The 24,978-nt window shown below is 39.0% G+C and overlaps 1 protein-coding gene across 1 annotated transcript in view; it reads right to left on the bottom strand.

Annotated features, from left to right (window-relative positions):
- Window positions 1-22,572, bottom strand: part of rab11fip3 (RAB11 family interacting protein 3 (class II)) — a 33,814-nt gene extending 11,242 nt beyond the window's left edge. Inside the window, exons 1-5 of the mRNA XM_038300978.1 lie at window positions 19,955-22,572; window positions 12,256-12,349; window positions 7,866-7,936; window positions 4,582-4,754; window positions 1,271-1,468 (exon numbers count right to left, since the gene is read on the bottom strand). Coding sequence (XP_038156906.1) covers window positions 1,271-1,468; window positions 4,582-4,754; window positions 7,866-7,936; window positions 12,256-12,349; window positions 19,955-21,535 — 2,117 coding nt within the window. The 5' untranslated portion in view covers window positions 21,536-22,572. The remainder of the gene's footprint in view (window positions 1-1,270; window positions 1,469-4,581; window positions 4,755-7,865; window positions 7,937-12,255; window positions 12,350-19,954) is intronic.
- Window positions 22,573-24,978: the final 2,406 nt, after the last annotated feature.

The following is a 24,978-nucleotide window of genomic DNA, read 5'->3' as shown; positions in this document are numbered from 1 at the left end:
TTGGTTCCTGACATTTCAACTACAGGAGAAATTCCAGAGACCTACAGCTAGCCTACTTTGTCTACATCAAAGCTAGTATGAAGTTTCTTTGAGGATAATTGTTGTATTATTTTTGATCTGTATAAATTTTAACCGCCTGTCACAGCGACATGTTTGAAAAACTCAAGATGAGGCTTTCAAATATCCGACTGTACCAACAGAAAAGCACGGTGGTGGCAGAGACTAGTTATTCTTATCCAACAAAGACACAGCAAGACACAAGTGTTATTTAAAAGCTGGCACAAATTGACCTGCCAATATCTAGAAAAAGATGAGCTTTTTAGAAAAGCTTGCTTGGTGGTAAGACTCGGGACTGAACAGGCTAAATGATCCAAATCTGAATTTTATTCAAAGACTCAATGAGGCTCTGATGACAACAAGGATTTCAACAAACCACAGAACGAACAAAGACGGCATAGAGTAAGATTTCAAAGCAATTTCCAAGAAAGTGTGATTAGCAACAATCCCGTTACAGCAGCTTATTCCTGTATGATTAGGGGGGCTACAACAACCAGACATTTGGTCATTTAGAGTTTCCCAGCAAGATAGATGTGAGAAAGATCATCCAAGTGGGAATTATGTATAATATGGCTTACAGGCTAAGAAACAAAAGAAAAGCGAGGGAGAAGATTGGGTCAGAAACAGCTAGAATAAAAGATAATTTAAAATTAAATGTAATCATGTTTCCTTTTCAGTATATTTGTTTTCAGCAGACAGATGACAGCATGTCTCTGAATCTATATCAGAGAAAACCAAATGGTCCCTGTCGTTGGTTCCAAACTATAACGGATATACAATCTAACGGTGACTTAATTTATTACTGGAACCATAACAGAAAATCTAAAACAGGATAGTTAAAAACTTCAACACGTTTCTGCTTTCTCAGCATTTCCAGATGGGATAAGTCTAAGGTCTCTCAGTCCTGCTGGGCATTGGGCAGAAAAGAGTAGGAGGATTGTTTCTGGGAAGATCTTATCTACATTTGACATTGGAATTTTTGCTGAAACAGAAACATTCTTTTCCTCAGAGGAACATCAGGAAACATCCTAGGTTGGACATTGCAGCTGGGAATGCGACAGTGTTGCACCTCTTATCAGTGAGGATGACAAAAAATGTGTCATTTTTCAACCCGGTGGAAAAATACGTCTTCATAAGTCTAACCTTTTCTGTGTTTCAAATTAAAAATGGCATCCTGTTCTGGCAATTGCGGCAGTCTAAACCAGCCTCATACCTGGGAGAAACGACAGCCGAGCCATTGCTCTGCTCCGGCGGCTGGGAGAGAGAGGAGTCCCCCTCTACCATGGAGCCTTCCACACTGCTTTCCAGCAGAAGCTCTGATGTGTTGCTCTCCCCAAAGTCCTCAAAGTGTTCCTCCTCTCCACTGATGACCGTCACTGAGTGGCTGTGGAGCTCCGAGTTCAGGGAAAACCTGGGGAGGAGGCAATGGATAAATTAGATTAAACGACAAATGTGATCGAAAGTGGAGCGTTTTTAAAAATGCAGACCTGCGTTCACAGTAACTCATCAAATTAAGCAACAAGGTCAGGTATTTACACCCCAAAGTCTTTCCACATTAAGTCGATCTTATTTGTTGGTGTACTGCCAAGAAACCAAAGTAGCACTTCACCATGAACTGTATAAAGAAAATATTAGTGGAATGGATCTCAGTTTAGTGTGGTACCATGTCTAGATGTACAAACCTGGCTGATGATTCTTATAAATAAAAACCTCAAGATTTGTTTTCAACCAAATCCAATGAATAGACGTTTTTCTCCCTCAAGTTTCCTTATAAAAATAACAAATGACCTACGTTACTTTCAAAAACTACATTTTGCTTTAATCTTCTCCTCTGGGAGGTGAAACTAAAACCGTTTAAAATGTTTAAAACAAAAACAATATTAGAAAACAGCACCAAATGTTCGCCACTAGTGGCATTACGCAGCTAGTAGTACACATCAAAGAACCAAAAGCGTTGAATGGAATTCACTGAGCTACGGAAGCCCAAAGAGTGCAAAAAAAAAAAAAACAATTGAATCCAACCCTAAAGAAATGTATCTTAATAAACAGAATATTTGATCAATTGTCCAGCCCTACCTGGTAGAGACATAAAATACCTGGAGATGTAGAGAAAGGTTCAGAACAGACTCATGGGAGCTAAAACCTCTGCAGACCACAGTGTTAATAGAGAGAAAACTTTATTTAGGTTCAGCAACTTTGGAATGGTCAGGTTTAAGACTAAAAACCAGACGAGTAGAAATAATCTTTCCCAGGAACAGCAGCGATCTGTCCCATAGCTCCTCTTTTAAGGTAATCTGTTAATTCAAACTAATCCAATGGGCTCCTTCAGTCTGCCACTTTTTTTTGTAAATCTCAACCTTTGTGATCACAGTAAAATAATCTGATCTAGTTGAGTTTAGGGTCAGTGGTTATGGGGGTAGAGGTTTGTTCAGTGAGTCTATAGTGCATTATATATACACACATTACAAGTACAGGATATTTAAAATTGGTGTAGATTGAAACTAAAAAGTGACTCCTTATAAAAGCTGATGTGTACTTTAAAATGAACATCACCCCTGTACGAGTTAGAAGAGGTTCAATAAAGATCAATTCATCAGTTCATTGTTTTTCATTTTCTGAGGAAATTTTAAAACCCATGCAGGATGAGAACGTCAAAAATCAGAAAAAATATTTTGAAAATACAAAAAAATATTTTCTCAACATGAGTCACTTTCTTTGCCAATAATGTAACAAATTTAATAGATTAAAACTAGTTTGATTAGTAACAGTCAGCAACACTGCCACTTACCCTCTACCCATTGTCTTACCACTGGGCCCCACACTGAGGTCCCTCACGCTGAGGGCCGGTGAGGAGTGAGAACGCATCTTTGAACGCCCTCCGCTGCCCTGGCGTGAAAGCCTCGGGGCAACGGGAGTCAAAACTCCTGACAGCCAGAGTGGAATCCTGAAGTCTCACAGGTCACAGCAATAAGAAGGAAATCATCAACTCTCCTGTTGGAGACGACTGAACGACCAGGCTGCTACATGAAGGATGTGTCCAGAACAAAGATTTGAGGCTGTAGCGGCGAAGGCTTCACCGATTGTCTTAATCAGATTTGAGGCTAAGTGATAACCAATAGACAGTCCTGCTGACTGTCCCCGGGGCCAAATGAGTGTGTGTGGGGACACACCGTTAGGACAGTGGAGGGAGGAGGGACTAATCCTGTTAGATTGCTAATCCTGAGCTCAGTGCATATACTCCTATTTGTAATACCTCTCTGAATGTTGTTAGTTCATCTAACAAGGCTCCATGGTTGAACTTCGCATTTGTTCATCAGTTGGAGGAAAAGTTTTCACATAAGCATTTTTCCCCATTTCCCAAAAGTGGCTGCCATGTATTCAGCCCCTCTGAGTCGATACTTGGCAGCAGAACCTTTGTGAACATCAGACCTTCGTAACATGCGAGTACATTTTCATCCAATCCACTGTATCGTAGCATTCAATCTTAATAAAACTTACTGATGTTTGTAACATAAATGAATGTGAAAAACGTCAGGAAGTATGAAGTGCTTCCGATTCAAGACTGAAACCGACAAAGCTGCTGAAACAACAAAAGCTCAGACCTTCCAGTGAGAAGCGTTTGGTAAACAGGCTGCTGGAAAGAGAGCAGTATGATGGTTCAATTCCAGGGAGCAGTGGCAGACCTCGCAGGTCCAAATATTAGTAAATAGGAGAGGAATAAAGAAGATTAGCTTTTGCCAGAGTGTGACAAAAAAAAAAAAAAAAAAAGCCAAATCAACACTTCCTGGAATTCAAGGCTCACACATGGAATGGGAAGTCCAAACACATCCCTGTCGAGCAGACCACTGCAATCTGTCAGGAGGCCGGACAGACAGGTCACACAGTCAGCAGATAGCGGGTACACCGCACTTCCTCCTGATGCTGAACAAAACAACTCCATCAGCCCCTTCACCCATATGCTGACCAAAAAAAAAAAAAAAAAGCAAGGCAGTCAATCTACGAAGGCTAACATACTAAACACTAACGCACTCATGTAATTTTGAATTGACATCATTTAAGCAGCGTTCCAACAGCTCTGCGTAAAACCCTAAACTCAGTAAAGACTTTTGAAAAACTTCTGAGGTTCTGGTAAAATATGTTCTGATCGACTATAAAACTAGTGACCAAATAAAAAGGCTGTAATATATTAATGCAAGCATCTACAGATCAGAGCACACAGGGGAATTAAGTCAATATATTGTTGGCAGTCTCCTGCCTTGGTTTTATCTGTCCAGTGACCCAAATAGAACTAAAGTGATCCTGGATCGGGCCTGCAGTCATAAGTCGTGTTATCTGGTGTAAAAGGTCAGAGCTGAGAAGCTGCAGAGCAAGCCTTCAGCTGGAGATTACAAGACAGAACGTTTGCATCTCATGCGGCCAGCAGGGATTCTACAGCAAGCTTCAGCCGCTTTCAACAAGCAAAACTAGATCAAAATCTAGAACACCAAAAACAAATAGAGTCATTTACAGTGGTTTCATACAGACCTGCTGCCACCATCCTCAGGATCATGCAGCGTGGCTTCGATGCCGCTGTCCGTCTCCACCTCCTCGTGCATCTCAGGAGGAACAAGAGCCCCCGTGTCTTCATCGGTGAAGGTTTCACACTCGCTGTATGTGCTCTCTGAGCCCAGGTATGCGCTGTCTGTTACCTCATTTTGCTGCAGAAACAGTGATCAGAAACATTGAATCAGTGGATTACTAAATAGTGTTTTTACAATTATTTACACATAATTTGTAAAAAGATCAGATTTTCTGGACCAATCCAGGCCAATATGAATTCCTCATTGGCCCTTTTTGATGTTTGATGTTCTGACAAACACTTTTAAACTTGCATATGTTTTATTTTAGTGAGTGTTAGAGTTATACAGGTTATTGACTCCATCTATAGAAGGAAAACAAAGACTTTAGTTTTGATTAATTTATTAAAGTTGTTAATTTCAAATTAAGCCCTTCAATGCTGTTAAAATCCTCCTTTCTTTGACAAACTTTTTCGGTTTGGATCGATTAAGAAAAGTTAATATATCATGGTGTCTGAAGTCATACACCGGCAGTGGATATAGACACAGGTTAAGCCGATTATCAAACAAACCTTCAGCAGGTTGTTCTTCAGAGGGAAGCTCAGAGCAAAACCTTAACACCTCTAGGCAAAAAGTTCAAACAACAACTGCAAGGTGTCGCCTGACCAACCGACTAATGCCAGAAGCTAAATACTGACTGATGGCCAAAAGCACTGGAAGCAACTACAGACGGATCCTCCAGTATAAGGAATGAATCAAAAACCTACCAGTTTGCTTGAAGTACCAGAAGAACCAGGGCTCAAAGGGAGGTCCACAATATCCAGAATCATTCTCTGTCCAGTTTTACCAACCAAATAAATCCTAACAAAGCTTCTTTACCTTCCCCTCCCAGAGAGTGACTGAGCATAGACGATAAAAAAATAAAAATAAAATAAAGAACAGACAACCCTGTCACACCTCGTTCAGCTCCACTGGGTGGTCAGAGGGTGGAGACTGGAACAAAGTCCAAAGACTAACACAAGTCAGCTGCAGCATTATATCAACTCCTGCCAGCTTCTGGCCCAATCAGCTGGATGGCTGTTTAATCTTCCCTGCTGCTACACTTCCAGGTCGCCCGCTGATATAAATCATTAAGCCTTGTTCTGAATGAGGACCATACGTCCCACTGACCAGTCTGATCATTGCTGTGCACCCAAAAAATACATATAATACCTAAACAATATGCTTTAAAGCTGTGAGAGGTAGTGCAGAGCACAGTGGTGTGTATTATTCAAATAACAGATGCTGGTTATTTTACTAAGTGGCATTTTCAAAAGTACAGTGACATTATTTTTCCTCTCCATCTTAACATGTGAACATGGAAGGAAAGAACGCGCTCGGTGAGGCTTTCCCGCTACGCTTCTGAACACACTCACCTTGCTGTTTTGAAAGCAAACAGCAACAGAACAGCTCAGCCATTGACAGCGAAGCCCTTCGTCTGCCAAAAAAAAAAAAAAAAAAAAAGCAAGGCCGCGAACACAGGTGTGGGCTGTACTTCAAAAGTTTAGAAGCTTCTTAAAAACTCTGATGTGTTCTGGTAAATAGCAACCTGAGCAGCTGGAACATTTACAGAGGAGCACAACATCATACACAACGGGGTGTGCCACATTTTTAGTTTGCACTCCAATAAATTTTATTTTAGTTAAACAGAAACAACCTGCTTTGAACGATCCTGATTAAAGCGTGTATCTAATAAACGCCAAGTTCTTCTGAGAAAAACAGAATGTTGCGCCTGATAAAAACTGAATATTTTAACCACAAAAACGTTCTGTTATAATCCACAATCATCTGGAAGTCTGTGGATCATTTCTAGATAAGTTGGGTGTATCCAAGCATTTAAACGAAATGAGTGAAAGTTTCATGAACAGCAGAGAGAGTTGCAACCTTTGGAAGATAGCTCTTCAAGCGTGGAGATAAAATGATCAGTCCGAGCTTTAAGAGCCACAACACGTCCAGGCCAACTGTAGTAATGGAAAAGAGGAGAAGAACAGCATCCAAGTGTCATCGGGCGTAGTTAGAAATGTTGTTCTTCAAATCGTCAGTGGGTGTAGAAACTTCTAACGTTGCTGATCCACTGGGCTTCATCAAACCAGTCAGAATGCCTGACTACCAGTATTAGCATTATAACCCGTCATGCTTCCTTTTAATGAAAAATAGAGAATATTTCATTTTCCACCAGGATTTGGTACCAACAAATGCTTCAATCACCATAGTAACGCCAGCGAATTGACCCGACTGAAACCCAGCTGAGCATTACTAATAAAGCAACCTGGGTTTTCTAAACACATCAGCAGAATGAGAACCATTATTATATAAGCTGATCACCCGAATAACATGCTGCACTTTAGTCTTTATTTCGGAAAAAACATTCTCGTAATGGTTCATTATGTACATTTTTGAAACGTTAATGTTTTTATTTGCTCTGAGTATTGCATTAAATTTAAAATATTTATGCAAACTAAATCTATGAATTAAAAAAGGTCCTGATTTGACATAATTTGCTGAGAAATTCTAGTTATGGGTCTCAAAGTGAGAAACAATTAATAGTTATTATCCAAGAAACATACAAAATGAACAGGTATAATGGGGTATTCAGCAGAAGATATGCTATATACACTTCAAATTTAAAATGTTGATATCAGCAACAGAAAAATAAGATTAAATGCAGATGATCAGCAATGCACATTTTTAACAAAAATTGAAATCTTTAAACTTTTTCTAACGGTTCCAGGCTGAGGTTGGAAAAGAATTTACAGAGTTGCAGTTCAAACTGATGACGACAGGGGGCAGCAGCACCATGGAGAGTTAAGCCACTAAAAACAGGTCACAACAACTCACTAAGAACAGGAGAGCAGAAACTTATATCCCTGAAGAAGCCAGCAATAATCCAGGTTAAATATACAGGTTTTTGCACACAAGAGGAAGCAGGAATTCCAGCTATGTTATCCACAACTGTAAAAACACTTTCAGAAGCTGCACATTCTTGCCAGTTCAGCTTTTTTCAAGGAATACACAGAGGCTCGACTTCCAGTTGGTATTCAGTGTCGGGAAAACCCGCATGTTCATTCTGCGGAGCCCTCAGAGGGGTAATGATAGCCCTGAAAGTCGCTCGGTGAATTACAGCAGGCAGAATCAAGAGTGCACAGGGAGTTCAGCCCATGGCCTACACACGCTGTAGGTACCTCTGGGAAATAAGACCTGGAGATGGCTCACCTCGTCGTACTCCTCCGGACAGCCCACGGCTCCGTCCCCTGGAGTGTAGCTGTAGAGCGGTGGTTCTGGGCCTGGTGATATGAGTGGAGGGAAGCAGGTTTAATGTGTGCAGAATCAACAGAGTCAAACCGTAAAAGAGGCTAAGCAAACATAGGGACCGGTTGTTGATGTGCAAACAGGTAATATGAAGACAGGAGAGTGTTCTAGTCCAGAATCCTAGACTGTTTACTTTCTGTTTGTTATTAAACATAAGAGAAAAGCATTAAAGGCAGCAGAACATATTTTAAAACTTCTGTCTCTTTAAATATGCTTCATCTTTAGCCCATAATACACACACCTACATTTTGCCCTGCCATCTTTGTGAGGACTTTGCTTTGAACTGTTTTTATTCACATTCACATTTCATTTTTAATGGCCAGACCCCTACTCTACCCTTTATCAACATAAATCCAACCTTAAAGCTAACTAAGTTTTCATGTGGACCAGTTGAAAAACAAAAAACAAAAAAATTTAAAATGTCCTGTATGTTTTGGAGCCATCATATTCAATTTAAACCTTTATATTTGTCAACAGCTTTTCTCTCCACCATGAAAATATTGCTAAATATTTCTGAAATGCTTTCTTTAGTGATCTCAACTAGTATGCAAGCAATAAATTTACTGCCATGTTAAAGTAGTCACACGCTTTGCAGTTTGCCACTTTACAGGTGCTGGTCATAAAATTAGAATATCATGAAAAAGTAGATTGATTTCAGTAATTCCATTTAAAAAGTGAAACTTGTATATTATATTCATACATTACATACAAACACATATATTTCAGATGTTTATTTTGTTTAATTTTGATGATTACAAATGACAACAAATGAAAATCTCAAATTCATCATATCAGAAAATTAGAATATTACTGAAGACCAATAAAAACAAAGGATTTATAGAAATGTTGGCCAACTGAAAAGTATGAACATGAAAAGTATGAGCATGTACAGCACTCAGTATTTAGTTGGGCCTCCTTTGGCCTGTATTACTGCAGCAATGCGGCGTGGCATGGAGTCGATCAGTCTGTGGCACTGCTCAGGTGTTATGATAGCCCAGGTTGCTCTAATAGTGGCTTTTAGCTCTTCTGAATTGTTGGGTCTGGTGTATTGCATCTTCTTCTTCAAAATACCCCATAGATTTTCTATGGGGTTAAGGTCAGGAGAGTTTGCTGGCCAATTAAGAACAGGGATACCATGGTCCTTCAACCAGGTACTGGTAGCTTTGGCACTGTGTGCAGGTGCCAAGTCCTGTTGGAAAATGAAATCTGCATCTCCAAAAAGTTGGTCAGCTGCAGGAAGCATGAAGTGCTCTAAAACTTCCTGGTATGTGGCTGCGTTGACCCTGGACCTCAGAAAACACAATGGACCAACACCAGCAGATGACATGGCACCCCAAACCATCACTGACTGTGGAAACTTTACACTGGACTTCAAGCAACGTGGATGAAGTGCCTCTCTTCTTTTCCTCCAGACTCTGGGACCTTGATTTCCAAAGGAAATGCAAAATTTACTTTCATCAGAGAACATGACTTTGGACCACTCACCAGCAGTCCAGTCCTGTTTCTCTTTAGACGCTTCTGACGCTGTCTGTGGTTCAAGAGTGGCTTGACACAAGGAATGCGACAGCAGAAACCCATGTCTTTCATACGTCTGTGTGTGGTGGTTCTTGAAGCACTCACTCCAGCTGCAGTCCACTCTTTGTGAATCTCCCCCACATTTTTGAATGGGTTTTGTTTCACAATCCTCTCCAGGGTGCGGTTATCTCTCTTGCTTGTACACTTTTTTCGACCACATCTTTTCCTTCCCTTCGCCTCTCTATTAATGTGCTTGGACACTGAGCTCTGTGAACAGCCAGCCTCTTTAGCGATGACCTTTTGTGTCTTGCCCTCCTTGTGCAAGGTGTCGATGGTCGTCTTTTGGACAACTGTCAAGTCAGCAGTCTTCCCCATGATTGTGTAGCCTATAGAACTAGACTGAAAGAACATTTAAAGGCTTTTGCAGGTGGTTTGAGTTAATTAGCTGATTAGAGTGTGGCACCAGGGGCCATCAATTTTGAACCTTTTCACAATATTCTAATTTTCTGATATGATGAATTTGAGATTTTCATTTGTTGTCATTTGTAATCATCAAAATTAAACAAAATAAACATCTGAAATATATGAGTTTGTATGTAATGTATGAATATAATATACAAGTTTCACTTTTTAAATGGAATTACTGAAATCAATCTACTTTTTCATGATATTCTAATTTTATGACCAGCACCTGTATAACCCTGAATGTTATTGGATCTACCGAGTTCCTGGTAGCAAAAGACAAACACTTGAAAATCTGCAGAGCAGGTTCATCTTTTTGCAAAGCTTTAATCCTAAGCGTACAGCACGGGTTACAGTAGAATGTGATGTTAAAATGACCCTGGCAAAGCCTAAATCTGACGATATCGACAGGGTGTTAATTTTTCATTAAAGACGCTATCCTTCCCATCTGAGAATTAGCTGGTTTGTAAAAAAGAAAAAAAAACCCACAGAAAACAAAAAAAAAAAAAAAAAAAAACAGAAAAAAAAAAAAAAAAAAAAAAAAAGTTAATGTAGAGTACACTTATTGAGGTTAATGGGAAAAAAATGTTTTAAAACAATTTCCTTTCACATTATTATGCAAACCTTTATGCAGGTCCATTGCATTAAATAGCAAATAAACACACTGAAGTTTTGGGCTGTAATGTGAAAAGGCCACCATGAACACTTTACAACACACTGTAATAGGTTGGGTACTAAAAGTCTTACTTGACATATTTACAGTCGGCAGCATGACGGCAAACCTTTTATAACTTTTATGTTTGTGTTTCAAGAGAACCACAGAGCCCAGCAATAAGATCTGAGGCACAATAACTGCAGAAATGTGATGAGAAGAAATCCCCCATCAGCTTTTTATTTGTCAATAAAGGCCTTACACTGAAAGGAACTGAGGAGGTAACCTGACCGGCACCAATGAAAGTTCCATCAGCCACTGCGGCTGCTGTATATAGTAAACAGAGCTTTGAATAGCACCTTGCTGGGAGAAAAGAACACAAACAGACAGTGATTCCAGTGTGCCCGCAGACCCGAGGGCGTTTTTGTCCCTGGGTCTTATGCAACCCTTTGCTTTTCAAGGCACAAAGGCACTGCAGGCTGGGAAACTGAAACGGTACTAGAGAACCGGTCGTCTGAACAACACCTGCAAATTCTTGGCATCCATCAAACTAAGAGGCCGCAGATTTCACTATTTCAGACATTCCACAGTCACAGCAGGGTGTAAGGCATTTCCACGGCCTGTAGCAACGTTTTTATTAAAAGAAAGCTTTTCAGGGATAAAATTAAGTAGGGGAGGGAGTACATGATGTCGATACTTAAACAACAGCTCAGGCTGGAAGTACTGGTTTTGGCTCATTTTACTATTCTTTTGCCTTTGGAGGAGGGAACGATGGGGGTAAAGTGATCCAGAAGATTTAGTGAGTGTTTGTTCAGCTACAGGTTAAAGGAAAGGAGTATTTGTCAGCTAAGTGGAAGCAGCTTGTTCCGATGCAGTAACAGTGGTCATAGGACAATCCAAAGCTGAAACCCTATTCTAGTTTCATATTTGTACTCTGGCCAAACCACTAACATTCATGCATTAACATACGGCTGTAAGATCCAACAGTGATTTTAAGACAGAGTTGACTCAGAAGCCAGGCTGCAGAGAGGAGGGTAAATAATTAAAGCAGAAAGGGACACGCTGTCCAAACCTCTTCTCTGCCACTCCCCCCTGAAATCTTGCCAATCAGACCATGTGTCTCTGCAGCTCACACTTTCCAGATCATGACTTATTCATGCTCTTAGTAACCAGAGCTATTCAACCCAGAAAGCCTTGGAATGGAATCCTAGAAATCAATAGGATGGGTTGATTCAGACATACTGTAGCAGGGGCATATTGCTGTGGGCCAAACACCTAGTGATGCTGTAGAGAAACACCAGAGTGTGACAGAGGAAATCTGGATCGCTACATATTTGAAAGAGGAAAGGAGCGCCTAATGGCAGTGGGGTAGATCTGGGCATTTAGCTAAGGTAGCAGTAGCAGCCGTAATTAATCACTGAAGAACTACTATAAAGCTCTTTGACCTTCTGAATTTCCTCCAACTTTATTTCAAACAACTCAAAAGCACTTTAAGCATCAGTGCGGTGAGATTGTTTTTTTTCCCAAAGCAGTCATAAAAATCTTTCAGTTTTGATCAAGAAAAAAAAACAAAACACACTGCTCCATTTTTGTAAAGAAAACTGGAACATTAAATGAAACTACAAACTGTAAATCAGAAACTGAGACAGGGTCCATTGATCTCACCTCCATTACTAATAGCAGTGATTCCTCGGTGGAAGTCTTCAAAACTGATGACTCCAAGACCACTGGGATCCAAAAACTTTGTTAGATCCTTCACCTGAAAAGAAAAAAAAAATGATTTATAGCATCAACAAAGCAGCAGTAGAAAAAAAATTATATCATTTTCAGATTATGTAAATTATCTAAGCATTTTTTCATGAAATAATGCTACTACAGGTAAGTCATCAGCAAAGATCACATTGTAAACATCTTTCCATAAGATCAGGCTGTAAGATATAAAATGTTCAAACTCTACATCATTTCACTTAGATAGCAATATATTCTGATTACAGAGCAGAAAGTCACCAATAAAAGGCTGTTAGCCTCGAGAAGATCAGAATTTGCTGATTCTACTGAATTGGGTGTAATGGTGACATCATAAAAATATGTTTACACTGTTCAAAGGGCAAGGGCTTTAAACCAGTTACATTGGGGCAAGAAAACGGATGATAGACACATTTGAAATTTCAACAGTTGCATAAAAACAAGCTGCTAGGAAGAAGTCTCCAGAAGTGGAATTACCCAAAGAAAAGAACCATTCACACACAGCTGCCTGACTTCCAATTCCTGCCATAAACTGAGCACTGAAGAAGCAGAGGCTGCAGAAAATGGGTTACATAAGAGCACCTACATACTGCATCTTCCTTCCACCAGTATCCAGGCAACCGATCCCTACAGTTATTTTCTACATGGATATGGGAATTAATCCCCCAAAGACGCCACCTGGGAAGTCATATCTAACAACCTTTGAGGGCTTAAAGTATATTCATAAAAAAAAGGGGGGGGGGGGGGGGGGAATATTTAAAACCATTAGATTAAGATATAGCTCCCTAACAAACCTGAACCAAACATATGCCTCTCCTCTTCTAGGTTCCTTATATCAGTTACAAATAAAAACAAGCTGATCGCCTTAGCAACGCTGAGCTCCGACTCAAAGAGGGCAAAGGGCTTAAAATCCTAATAAATTAACAAGCAAAGCTTTTGATCTGCGTTTGGTGGTTTTAGGCTTCAGCTGGAATCAAGTGACAAATCTGCTGAAGTAAACTGCTTTAGGTTCAGTTTATATCATGTGGGCTAAATTAAGGGCTAAAACAAACCAAAGCAATGTATGACTGAGGTCAGCAATAACCGTCTGCATTTAGCACTTAGTTTTCCACCTTACAAGGATGAGTCAACATGTTCCTGTTCAGAAACACCTCTGCTGTGAGGTGAGAACATGACACCCTGGTGACAGTTTAGTTGTTTTTTCTTTATCAAAACAATCCGGTATAATTAGCATACAGTTAGACTAGCTCTTTTTCTATAGATACTAGGTCAGTTCTCTATAATGCAAAAGCTTCCAGGAAGCTCAACATAACAGTGTTAAGCAATTACAGTGTAGAAACCGACCATGGCCTACATCCAAGTTATTAAGAGAATACAGCAGCATCAGGTCCCACTACAACACAGCTGGGCATTTCTCCTGCATTTGAATTTAAAACCTTGAGGTAAATACAAGCTTTTTTGTGTCGCGTTTTGCCAATATAGCTGCGGGAATAGATGTCCCAGAGATATATGAAAGCCCAACAAATTTGCTTTCACAAGCAGATCATTTATGACCGTTACCAGGTTCAGCTTGGTAGGCGTATATGAAACTTTATTGAAAATGATTTAGGGAGTAAAATCGAGCACAACAGACAGGGAGACATAAAGAGTTGAGAAAGAAAGAGGGGATAGGAGCTTAGTGGAGAGAGAGACAGAAAAACAGAACACAGAAGTACTTCCTAGAAGTCTGCTTCCACACCTGTATGAGCTAAGAGGTGAAAGAAAACAGAAGATAACAGCAAAATGAAGACAACCAAAAAAAACATTAAAAAAAAAAAGCTTCCAGAGCAGCAGGTTTCCCTTAGATATTCATGTGTGGATGGCCAAACCTATGATGATTACACATTATTATTTAGGGTGGCCTAAATATGTAACTAGAGCTTAGCATTTAGTATAAGTGTGTATCCACAGAACCAAACTCAGGGGTGTGTATGCATGGGCATGCTCATGTATAAAGGATTTACAAAGCTTCTCCAGAAGGAAAATATGATTAACAGGAGGTGTGTGCAGCCCCAGACTTGCCCTACGGGGCCCAGGATCGATAGAGAGGAGATGCCAGCCCCAGAATCCCAAAGGCACACCAAATAACAGGGACACAGGGAGGGCAGACCTGGGTCAAATATACAACTATGTTCTTTTATTGTAACACTGTAGAGCTCAGTCACTGACTACATTCGTTTCCCCTTCATTTCATCCCTTTAACCTCTACTAAACAAGAAATTATTTTTTTGTATCTAGTTTTTAAGTCAAAATGATTACTTAATAAGTCTGGAATGATTTCTGGAAGGCCCTACATCTCAAAAAAATTTCATTCATAAATTTGTTTCCATTTCTGATTTAATTCACTACAGCTTTAAAAAACGTTCCCGTAAGCAAGGACTATAATTTTTTCCACCATTGATCCAACACCAGACTGTTAAAAAAGATGGTCCCTGACATTGTCTAACACTCTGGGGGCGCAGATGTACGCCTACTACTACAGCTGAATTAAGAATTGAATTTAAAATAGAGACACCAGATAAAAGCAGCATAAACCGTTTCATAGTGGTTAGGGTTTAAAAAGCCACAGATTTCCACTTCAAACTTGTGTAAACATATTTCAATTGAACTTCTCTCTTAACTACTGACTGTATGTGGCAGAGAGGAGAGGATGTCAAGTATTGGGGGGAAAAAAAACAACAAAGAATTACAAAAAATAAAATAAATCCTGCAATAAAAACAAAAAAAACAACCCATAACCACCAGGTATATTGTATGACATTGGCTTCACTTTAAAGTCACTAAACGCTGAAGCAAAGGTCGAAATGAAACAAACCCTAAATAAATGTCACCAAAGTAGACACCAATGTTTACTTACCTATCAAAGCCAACAAAGCTGAAGGTGCTTCAGGGTTTGGTTTGTTTAACACTGAAGCAATGATTAATGTGAACAATTCTAAAAAGGCTGCAAATGTTTAGGACTATAAACCAAAATGTTCTGTCAAATTATTGGTTTAGATCCCTTAAAATTACAATGGTTTTAGATCAATTCTCTACTCTGACGGTACAAAAAGTCTGCAATTTCAGATATCTAACATTTTTACAAAGGGGTATTATTTTAAACAAACCTGAATGTTAAGCTATTTTTTAATATAGGTAAGTTAAAGTTTGTCATTTATTTGAAGTAAACTGAGGGGATTATTCCACTAGTAAATGTTTAGCAGCTCAACAGCACAAAACTTCGGCTACAGTTCAGGGTCCATCCAGAAAGCACTGCGTCACAACAGAGGCGGTCGATTCTTTATCGCCCCCCCAAATCAAGCCTTGATTCCTGCAGTTGAAGGAGGGATGACAGAAAATGATCCCCAGAAAACATGCCTTACATCATCTAAAGCAGAGGTCTTCAACTTTTTCCAGGCCAAGGACCCCCAAACTGATGGCGAGATGACGCGGGGACCCCTTTATTATATATATTTTTCATGAAATTGTGTTATATCAAAATGTTTTATAGTAACTCTATTACATATGGAGTAATGTAACGAAAGTAATTTTTCCCTGGGATTATTAAAGTTTATATGATTCTGATTCCTGGTTGATGGGACAGGTGTTGTGAATGAAACGGTGCCCAGCTTGAAAGAGCTCCTGTGTGTCGCTGAGAGTGTGCATTGATGACTGAAAAACATCTTCTGCCTCCATTTATCTGTTTACTACAGTGTCCAATTCATGTTAATGTGTATTTAAAGACATTTCAATGAGTGGAAAAAAATCGCAGGGGGGAATATACAAAAAAAACCCTGCAACTATTGCAACCTCCAAGCAGTACCTCCACGGGTCCCCAAGGGGTCACGGACCCCCTGTTTAAGACCACGATCTAAAGAAAGCAACTCAGTTCTAAAGTTAAGAGCAGCATAGCCTAATGTTCAGAGGGCCAAACACAGGAGCAGGCAGCCTGACTCTCAGAACTGCACAAAAAGATAATTTAGCAGCAAATTATTCTACATCTCTGGTTACCATTTTTAAATATTTTACCACTGTTGCAAAATTATTTTGTTTACTGCTTTTGCAAGCAGAAAGATGACCGTTGTAAATAAAAGAAAGTTATACATTCACATTTTGTTTCAAATGTTTGTTTTGTTTTTTTTTTGTTAAGGTTATATGGTGAGAATGGCCCATTACAGAATAATATGTTCAGAAGTAAAATAGGCTTTTAGTTTTAGACGGATGAGAACTTAACTCAAATACAGCAGGCGGGTCTATTGGTTAGAGGAGCAGCAAAAGCATTGTGGTTTTTCTGTTTCCTCTATTTGTGTCTAATCGGTGCCGGGGCACGCCTGAATGCCTCCACACAGACCGCTGCTGTGCAAAACCTCACCGAGAGGAATAACCTGAAGCAAGAGGCTTCCAGAGAGGGGATTTCTAATTAGTTCCGACATGAAAATCTGATAACTATAATCAAAGGCTGGAGAAAATGACTGCAATGTTGGAACAAAAGGCAGAAAAAAATGTAAACCACTGAGGGAAAATAACTCAAAATAAACCACAAAGAAGATGTTAGTAACTATGGGACATTCCACTGTGGATTAGAGGTGCAGCGGGTGAGGGGGCATGCTGGCCGTAGTTGGGGCGGCAGAGACTAATCAAAGGGGAGACTCTGCCACAATTCAGTTCACTAGCTTTTGTGAATGGCTGAGGTCAAACTGGTGAGACTGGTGGCTGGAAAGGTTTTACCAGCAGATAAATGCACTAACGAGATGCAAGCTGCAGGATATTTTCCCGCTGCAGAGGGGGGCTAACTTTCATATGAGGGTCATCTACAAAAGATGAGGTCAAAAGATTGATCTACCCCCCAGCATCACCAAACTACAATAATTAGGGTTGTTTCACTCTTACAAAATGAACAGAAAATACAGATTTGTTCTGTTGACTATGCTGGTTAAGATTCTGTTGAGTAATTCATAGTAGAGCAATAAATTAACACATGTTGGACATCATGGGTGCTTTGGAAAAGCCTAACAGCAGACAAACAATATTTCAAATGCACCAGGAGGTTACATGATAATCATATTCGAACGAAATATTAAAAATAGAGTACGTGAAGCATAAATATAGCTTCCATAATTCCCAAACACATCCTGAGCTTAATTCCAAAGGAAACATTTGCATATTTATCCCAACAGAACCATCTCAAATTCATGCAAATACTGGATGAATAATTTCATGCAGCCTGACAGGTTACAGGGAAATTCGCAAAAAGATTTAAGATAGCATTTCCACCTAACAAGAAAAAAAAACATCTACTAAAGTGTAAATTATATTTGAAAGTTCTTTCACCACCAAGGGCTTGCTTTGATCAGCATCCATCAGTTTATACGAGTGTTCATTACAGTTCCCTATGATTTTCCTGAATCACTCGCCAACGTGTTTCTGCTACCTCAACTGCCCAAAGCATAATTTTGTAGATAGGACATGCTTAGGACATGCTTCGGTACTGATGTTATTCAAAACTGTTGTTATCATCAGATTAATGCACTACAAGGACATATGAGGGCAAAGCCTAGTCAAATATGAAGAGTGCTGTAGCAGCAAATGCCTCCCTCCTCTTCCATCAGCTGGAATAAATGTGAAAGCAAAGATGCAATCTCCGTGCAAAGTGCCAACCTTTTTTGCGGACCAGAGCGGACTCTGCTGTGATCTGCATGTCTGGATGAAGAGTGCCAAAGATGTCAGGCAGATTCCAGAAATTCTGAACAAAACTTGTTGGCCTTTAAATGTAAAAAAATAAAAAGAGAAAACACTAACATGCTTAAAATGTATGTTGTAAAACCAACACATTAACTATAGAACAAATAGTCAATCTCTTTAACAGACTAAGGTCTGACTTGTAGATGGAGGGAACCAAAAAAAGAAAGCATTTGGAACTAAAGCAGGACGACACCCATACAGAGGAAACGTAAATCCATACTTACCCCCCTCCATTTACATTAAACTATGACGGTAAAAGCTTTGCTGTCCAGAGATGCTGGTTGACACTACTGAGAAGTATGTCTAAAGTGGGGCCAAATTAGCCCCCCCGGTGCTTTCAACCAGGAGAGGGGATTAAAAAACTTTAGTGGGTGACCAAAGTGTGTTAAATAACTAGTTGAGGCTTAGGAATCCAATTCATCTCACTGAGTTTTAGCTTAAAAGTCTGATTGTTAGCTGGCTAGTTGTTTTTATTTTTATTTTAGATTAGCCAATACACCAACACGAGTCACATCATGTTACACTGACAACTAAATAAAAACGCTGTTACCGAGTCAGGGAGACACAGTTAAGACTTTCCTCGAATGTGTTAAAACTCAGGGGAAACAACAAAATGTCATTATTTTGTGCCTTTCGTTTATTCTGGCTGAAGGAGAGAAAAATCCCTTTCAAAAAATAAAAAGGCAGAGCAGAAAATAGCAAAGATGTTATATTTCCTACCATCTTCTGTAGCATAAAATGCAGGCTTTAATTAATCTGAGGTGGTAGGTATAAACAAGGGGGCGGCCATTTTCTCTGTCCTAACCGTGCTAATCATTATTAGTTTCAGATGTCATATTAACAATCTGTTTTACAATAACCCTTCAAAAATCTGTGTGATTTTATCCAGAATATAAATAACATCAACTAATAAGGCAGAAAGGCTCAAACATTTTTTTTTTTGTTTGGAATGATGTTCTATCTAGCAGTATTATGATTCTCAAAGAGAGAATTAAATGAGAGTTGCTTACAAAAAAAAAAAAAACAACAAAAAAACAAAATCAGGTGGGTCAAAGATTTTCAAAGTATCAAAGATATAAAAAACAAAACTTAAATCCTTACATGAAGCTTTGTTTTAGATTACATACATTTTCTCATTGCCTTTCCAAAATCTGCAATATCCTCCATATTACTGTAAATTCAGCCACAATAACAAGGGAAATGAAACTGAAGATCGTGTGACCTGCTAGTTTTGATTTGAAGCCAGCCTAAAATAAGCAGGTATTTTACAGATTTGGAGTAATAAAAATAAATTTAGTCTGATAAAAAAAGAAGAAATGGCTGAGGGCAGTAGATGGGAAGATTAATCCTTGTCACACCGTAAGAGATTATTCCAGAGCACGGAATGAAAGGAAAAGATGAGTCTTTGTCAGGAGACATATTAAGAAGTGTTGGGCCTGACTCTATTCATGACTAACAATATACTTGGCAGATTTATCTGAACTTCAACCCAGATTGTAACTTTAAAAAAAAAATTATATATATATATATACCCTGCTAATAATAACCGATTTCCCAAATATGCAGCAGTATTATCAGTCCAAAAAAAAAAAAAAAAGAAAAAAAAAAAAAAAAACAATAAAAGATTTTAAATATTACATGTAATGATGTAGATATTTGGTCCAATAAAACTGCAGAAAGCCACTGATTAATTTTAAGAGACTGAATAAAACAGACTTCTTGCAGTAGAGCCTTTAGACTCACTCAGAAATCAATAATAAATGGAGCTGTGGATCATCTTACATGGCGCTCCACTCTACATGCAAGGCTCAGACGAGGCCCTGAAAAGAAAATCAGCACAAACACAAAGCTCTCTCACCTGATCCGCCCCATAGGCGGCCGCAAACTCCATAAACTCCTCAATACGAACAAAGCCGTCTCCATCTTGGTCTAAGGCGTCGAACACAGCTTTCAGCGGAGAAGCGTCTTCTTGTCTCGTATTAACAGCTGGGACCACTGGTAGTGAGTCATCTCTCACCATCTCAGAGGGAGGGATCTTCTCCACAGTCTGTTTGCTCATCCACCCAGCCTCTGGAGAAGAACTGTTTATGTCCTGAACTGGCGGTTTAAAAGACGCCACCTGATTTGGCTCTGAAAGCTCAGGCGGGTTTGTGTCCACCAGCCTCTCCTCTGCTCTTGTACTGAGAATGGTATCTCCCTTCACAGCCTCCTGCTGTTGGAAGTTGCATAAGTCTTCTTGAACCTCTTCTCCAGTCAAGCACAGATCCAAAGCCATTTCCTTCTGGTCTGACTGAGTTTTAGCATCAAAGAAATTTTGGTTTTCCATCAAATCCAGAGAAACGTTTTCCACAGATTGACTCTCACTGGCGAGATCATTGGGAACGCAGGCATCCTCATCCACAGGCAGTGTCAGGAAAGAGGGTCCATCCAACAAACCCAAAGCACGCGACTCATTTTGAGTTTGCTCTTCTGACGGACTAGGTCCAAAAACAGGAGCTTCTGCTGAAACGCCAGTCAATACATTTGGTAAATCAGGTGAGACAACAGAGGAAGGGGTGGCAGGGCACAGGCTGCCGTCAAAATCTGGCACCTCTAAATCCAACAAAGGCACAGGTCCTCCAAAACCCTCCGAAGGTTTGCTGATGTGATCAGGCGCATGGCAGTTCTCAGATAAACCTCGCTCAGCAGCGCTGCAGGTTATAGGCAGATCAGTCACTTGATCAGGGAATAAACCTTTGTCTCTGGTTTCAGGTGATAAAGTCTTCCTGCTCTGTGAGGGAGGGAGATCTGCCTGCTGCACTTCAGGCAGCTCGTGTGCAACAACCTGGGGGTTTAGCTCATTTGAGGAATCCTGAGAGAGACCGGAAAGTACATCCGAAAGATCAACCAGCAGAAATTGATCTCCTTCATTAGATTCAGAATTCCTCCTTGAGATATTTAGAGGAGAGGTTGATGCACTGAGGCTTATTAGGTCACCCTGATCATTGGGCGCATCAGAGTTCTCAGCAGGGGACTCTGGTTCTAAAGTCAATTCTTTACTAGCAGAGCTTTTCTCTATTACATCAGCCAAAGCTGGAGAGAAGAGCCATGACAAAGTACTGTCAGTAATTTCATCCAGTCCTTCAAAATTTTCTTTGAAAGTCAAACCTTGCAAGTAGGAGTTAGTTTGGGAAATGCTAGGCTGTCCTTCAAACTTTAAATTCTCACAAGAAAAGGCAGAGACTTGGAAGAGGTCTTCCAGTGCAGCAGGATTTTCCACACATTTCTGGAGAGTTTCATCCTGAGCTCCTTTCCTGAAGTCCAAACCCACCTGACCAGTCTCGCTCGGACTAAGCACACCTCCACTGTCTGAATTCCCTGTTTGAAATCCCAGAGGAAATGGCTGCTCTGGCTCCCACTGAGTGTGCCCCAGAGGGCCAGATACAACTGTTGGCTCCATGAACACCGCCCAGAAACTTATCTGACTGCAGTGGTTAGGAAACAGCTTTTTAGCTTCACTGCCATGATGTTATTTGGGACTTTGCATTTCTAGTAAATATCAGAAATCTCTTTACGCCATCAAAAGAACAGAATATCCCAAATAAAACATTAATATCAGTGGTTTTGATATAAACAAGTAGTATAAACCAACAAATCTACAATGTCACCTTAAAACAGAAGACACGTTCAGTGGATTTTAAGTTAACAATGGTGGCATTTGACTCACAATGTGTTTTTCTGTCATGGCAGGTTCGCTGCTGGGTGTCAGACTCAGCACATCCAATTTCAGCAAACTTTCACTGTTAAACCACCTAAAACATGGGAACCATCCACCTCTGAATGAGTAAATAACCTCAGCTGCGGGTGTTTGTCAACATTAGCTATGAAGCCGACAGAAGAATCCACGTAAAAAGCTGTTAATTAAAGCCGTAACGAGCTCCAGCTGTTGGGTTTAAATCTAATCTAAATGTAGGCTGAAGCTGTGTTTGGTCAATAGGATCTAAAGAGGGCTGCTAAATGCTAACTCCTCCTTCCAGCATCTACCTTCCGGCCGTCGGTCGAGGCAGCTGTTAGCCGGCTAGCTACAGAATTAGCTCACTAGCCAACTGACACGATAAAGAGTTCAGCCTTTTAAACCCGTATGAGAAAAAAAAAATGTTGGTTTTGTCCGTTCGGTATCAGGTTAATCCGAGACTTATAGTCCAATTTTATGTCTTCATTTCGTTTCTCTTTTTTTTTCCTCCCTCGCAGCGTCAGTCCACCTGTGTCAGTCACAGGCCAGGAGAAGAGTGACGAGTAGAAACCGTTATTTCCTCCCTTTAATTCCAGCGTCGTTCTCCGTATCGCCGCTTCTCGTTTAGTTAGACATAAACCGAACCAGTGGGCAGTTCAAATAAGACCAAATGGCTGAATTATAGGAGGTTCGCTCGGTCGATGTTGATCACAGACACCGAGAGCTCTCGCATCAGCATCAGCAGCGTCCCATCCTCCTCCTCCTCCTCCTCCTCCTCCTCCTCCAGCCGCATACACTCATCGCTGACGTGTGACGCAAGCGTACAAATACCCCGCAGTGTCAGAGGCTCTAGGGGAAACGGAACCTTTTTTCCACTCACCATATGACTTTAAACCAGACTATATATATTTTTTTGCTGTATCAGGTAGTTTAATTTAGGCTTGAACTATATCAGTGGCGGTTCTCAAATTTCCAAGGGGGTCCAGGGTGGGTTTAATCTAATATTTGATCAGATATTTGATATAGAGAGTGAATATATATATGTGTATATATATATATATATATATATATATATATATATATATATATATATATATATATATATATATATATATATATATATATATACATACATGTGTGTATTTGTGTATATATAGAGAGAGAAATGTATATGTATAGATATCTATATCTATATAGATATATAGGGGTATATATACATATATACAGATATAGATACATATATATATATATATATATAATCTTTCTCTCTCGCTCTCCCTCTCTCTCTATATATATATATAGATATAGATATCTATCTATATCTATAGATATAGATATCTATAGATATATCTATAGATATAGATATATATATATATGTAGGATATATATATATAAATTATTTTTGATCTGATATGATCTGGTATGATATTATATTGAATCGCTGTTATTAAAAAAATATTTTGTTTAGCTGTTACCTGAGTTATTACTGTGTGATGGTGGAACATATTGATATTTGTGTTATATCAACGATCAACTGCAAATTCCTGATAATAGTTAATGAAGACTGTAAGGACAGTGAAAAAACAAATATATTTTATTAAAATAGATCTCTGGTTTTACTGAGCTCTCATATGAGAATTGATTTAGATTAGAAAATACACTTTTTTAACACAGGTCCAGCTGCTTGTATTGCTTGGCAATTAGTTGATGATAGAGATTAGTAAAATTTTCTGTTAAAGATTTAATTTGTGAAAAATCTGAATTTATTTTTCACCAATGTAGTTCATGGGCTTCCATAGCTGAGATTGAAATCAATTCATCCTTTTTTGTTCTTTGATGTGTACTAATAACTAATAAATTATCTCATTATGTAACACCACTAACTTCAAACATTTTTTATTTTTATTTAGGTCATATCCTAATGGGAGTTATTAAAATAAAATCTATTTTTTAAGGTAATGTGTGTCATTTGTGATTTTTGATCTGGAACAAGTGTGCAAAAAAAAAAAAAAAAAAAAAATTGAATCATATTGGGTAGAAAAATTCAGGATAGATTTTTAAGCCATAAAAAAATGTATCTGGTTAGACAAAGAAATAAATTATGATAAATACAAAAACAGAAGCAATTTGTAAAAGACATGAAAAAAGGACATGAACACATATTCATACTGATTGCAGAATCCTTATTACCGTATTTCATCTTCCTTTATATTCTGGCATATTTGAGTTCAGCTACTGCTGTTTGATAGAGTAAATGTTGTTGAATCTTCCATTTCTTGCTTTAGTTGATCTGTAACATCTTCTTAACAGGAGCATTTAATACAGACCATGAACTAAGTGACAAGTGTTATTTATTTTATGAGTGAGGGAGGGAAAACTCTGAATTTCTTTAAGTGTGAGGAGTCGGCAGCCAACAACCTTTAACTACAGTAATTACCCACTTTTCTCTGGACAGATGGAGTACTAATAAAAGGAGAACAGGATTTTCTGGGATCATGATTAGATGTTATTTTTTATAATCATTCTCAAGAATTATATGTGATAATGCAACTTTATTACTACATCCAATAACAATTTAAAAGAAATTAAGAATAAAATGCTTTTAAACAATTGCAAACCCTGATATATTATTATGAGATTGTAAGCCACTGGTAGGTTGGATTACAGCATTAATTTAAACATGGACAGTCCTGTATATATATTTTAATAGAGCATCTAAATATCACTGCTTTCTTCTGTAAGATGATGATAAAAATCCAAAAAATTCATCCAAGATATCATGAAAAAAAGTGGATTTTTTTGGATCTGCTTATTCCTTTTGGTACTACTTCCAGATCCTTGAAGGGTCCATGTTTATCTATTTAAATAATTATACTCAGTTTAAAAAGAAATGGAATTTCAGGCCATATTATTCAGGAATAAGAGAGATTCTGCCCACGAAAAAACATTTTTAGTTTAAAATGTACGAATCAACCTGAAAAGAAGTGTAACACCTAAGATACTGGCTGAAGCTGGTAAGAGAACATTTTTTTATGCAACGTAAAACAAGTAATGAACACAAAGGAGCCTCTAAGCAAGGAGGAATCTGTTACAAAACAATATAAAAATACAGTTATAAGTTTTGAAAAAAAAAAAAAAAGTTAAAGACATCACTATGGTTACAGCCTCAC

This window comes from Cyprinodon tularosa, unplaced genomic scaffold (assembly GCF_016077235.1).
Source record: "Cyprinodon tularosa strain WSP-4 unplaced genomic scaffold, ASM1607723v1 ctg46, whole genome shotgun sequence".
In the NCBI taxonomy this organism is placed as follows: domain Eukaryota; kingdom Metazoa; phylum Chordata; class Actinopteri; order Cyprinodontiformes; family Cyprinodontidae; genus Cyprinodon; species Cyprinodon tularosa.
The sequence above is the reverse complement of the archived record's forward strand: the minus strand, read 5'-3'. Positions and strand labels throughout refer to the sequence as shown.